The sequence below is a fragment of the Plectropomus leopardus genome, unplaced genomic scaffold (assembly GCF_008729295.1).
Source record: "Plectropomus leopardus isolate mb unplaced genomic scaffold, YSFRI_Pleo_2.0 unplaced_scaffold11233, whole genome shotgun sequence".
NCBI classification, from domain to species: domain Eukaryota; kingdom Metazoa; phylum Chordata; class Actinopteri; order Perciformes; family Serranidae; genus Plectropomus; species Plectropomus leopardus.
The window spans coordinates 1-2,605 of NW_024611877.1; the positions used below are offsets into that span (position 1 = coordinate 1).

At 37.3% G+C, this 2,605-nt stretch overlaps 1 protein-coding gene across 1 annotated transcript; it reads right to left on the reverse strand.

Moving 5' to 3' along the window:
- Positions 1 to 37: 37 nt before the first annotated feature.
- LOC121963428 (protein FAM185A-like) lies at positions 38 to 2,599 on the reverse strand (the record flags this gene model as incomplete). The annotated part of the gene is made up of 4 exons (XM_042513715.1): positions 2,558 to 2,599; positions 2,248 to 2,386; positions 225 to 266; positions 38 to 133 (listed from the first exon to the last, which is right to left on the reverse strand). Coding segments are annotated over exons 2-4 (244 nt in total), but the record flags the coding sequence as incomplete, so codon positions are not given.
- Between the last annotated feature and the right edge of the window lie 6 nt (positions 2,600 to 2,605).

The window sequence follows — 2,605 nt, forward strand, 5'->3', positions numbered from 1 at the left end:
AAAAAAAAAAGATATTCCCTTTACAAAGTGCATTTACCTTCCTGACTGCGGAGCTCTGCACTGCCACCGTCTCCCACATAGACATCAATGGCTCCGCTGTGAGAGGAAACCTTCAGGAGACTATTCGAACCATCTGCAAAAGCAACGTAAGCCTCAGGTGTTTAACAGTCTGTGATAGAGAACATACGTAGTTCACTGTGCAATCAAAGAGTCAGTCTGCTCACCAATAACGATATCTCCGGACACGTTCTTCACGGTGGCGTCACCTTTTAATCAATGAAAATGGTCATTTGAGACAAATATAACAAGCTGTCAGATGACTTTCAGTCACTAGTAGGTAATTAACAACATTTATGACTGTAAGTAGAAAATTTGGCAAAGAAACACCTCCATCACATACTGTACGCATCATAAACCTGCGTCATTGAAGCTGAAAAGATAATTGTTTCCATGTTTTCTATGACGGGAGGCTCGTCTGTATCGGGAAGACATTAAAATTCTACGTGGATGATGCACTTCCCTCTATTCACATCATTCATAGAGTGCTGATTGTCTTTGTGATTTAATCTCTACCTCTGAGGATTAGTATGTTTGAAACTAACCCGTCTTACAGAAACTCCAAAACAAATAATAAGTACAGATTTTGGGATAAATTGCAAACACATTGCATTTAAATAGACTCCATTTGGATCAGAGCCCAGAATCCATGACCTACCAAAGCCCTGCTTTACGTTAACTAAGATAACGTAATGCAGCTGTGTGCCGCAATGGCTCATGGGCAGAGAAGGTGTGTTTTTAAAGGTCCGGTGTGTGGGAATTTAATGCGTCTGTTGGCAGAAATGGAATCAGGGTTCCCACACATTGTCAAGATCAAAATTTCAAAACATTTCCATGACTTTTCAAGGACCCAAAATAAAACATGTAAAATTCAAAACTCTAAACATGATTTCAGCATTTTATATGATGTGTTCAAGGACAGACTGACATTTGAAGACAAAAAACAAAATAAAAATTGCCCAAAATTTTAAAGTTTACTATAAAAATCACCCCAAAAAACTGATGAAAAAATTGCTAAAAATCTTAAATGAGGTGAAAAAAAAGAAAACATGCCTCCAAACCTGTTTTGTTAATAATGATAAGAAAAAGAAGTTTTCAATAAAAATGGGCAAAAATTTAAATAATAAAAAATGAAAATAAAAAATGTTTAAAAAGAATGCATAAGTTATTTAAACTCTGTACATTATTTCATTTTTGAGAAATGCTCATTTTCATAAGCAGAGCGCAAAGACGTTGTGATAGTTTCCTCTGCAGTAGAAATATTTCCCCAGAGCGTACTGTGGTATTTTTTGGTATTTCATAACTCTAAAATTTGTACAACCTCAAAGCTAAAATGTTATGTAAGTCAACAAATCAGAACAACTGACTGAAGTAATGCCATGTTGTTCCTAAAGTAGCCCAGCATGAACAAATCAAACACCGGCTCCAAATAGGGCCGCTCACATTTTTAGTTTCAGCCACACACTGGACCTTTAACCCTTTAACACCTGGGTCGACATCAGTTTTCTTGTGCTGCGTTCAGACACATTTAAACCTCTGAAAGCTGAGAAAACTAGTTTGATCTATTTTGAAAACATGGGAAAGAAAAGGAAATGGGCAACTTAACAAAAAAACATCCAGCAAATTTAAAGAAATTAGTAAAAGGTAAAAAGAAAATCACCTGAAATTTTATGACCTGAAATAATTAGTTATTACTAAAAACTAGCGGAAAATGTCTAGAAAACGACACATATATACAGTATAATTCTCATACCTATATACTTAAAATTATGTTACAGAAAAAGAAAACAAAAATCAATACATTTTTAAAGCAATTTTGTAACTTTTTACAGATTTGTGGCTTATTTTGGGGCCATTTTTGTATAGTACTGCATTTTGCTCTTTCCGTGTGTTTGTGACAGAAATCAAGCCAATTTGCTCAGGTTTTAAATGGTTAAATTATACCTGCTGGCAGAGTGAAATACTCCATAGAGGTGGCAGATTAATCTTTTTAAAGAAATGTATATTTAAGAGTAAACACAGGGCCTCAGATGAGTGTCACTTATTAACTATAGGGTCAGTGGCTCTTTCTGTCCATATGTTTCGGTGTTCTTGAACAACATCTTGAACCCCAAATTGATGAAAAAGAAAGTTGTATTGGACAAAATTGTAGTGAATTTAGGTGAGAAGAAGATGCTGCTGTCTGCTCACCGTGTACATGCCCCAGTTCTACTCTCCCAGAGCGGGACGAGACGCAGCTGGACTGAGCGTAGATGGCTTTGACCTTCAGAGGGCCGTGCTCTGTTGAAACATTCATCGTGGTGCCCTGAAGCTTCTTCACATCGACTCCCTGGAAAAACAAACAACTCATCACTGCACAGGACTGAAGCCAGGTGATGTATGAGTTCACTTTTTTCAGTTTTCTACTCAAATCAGAGGTGAACCTCAATAATGTAAACACTTTTAGTGTGTATTCAGGCTGCTGCTGCCCTCTACTGGCTGCTGAGTGTCCTGTCCTTACACTGTCTCCACACGTGCTGATGTCCACGTTCCCATGGATGGTGCCCAC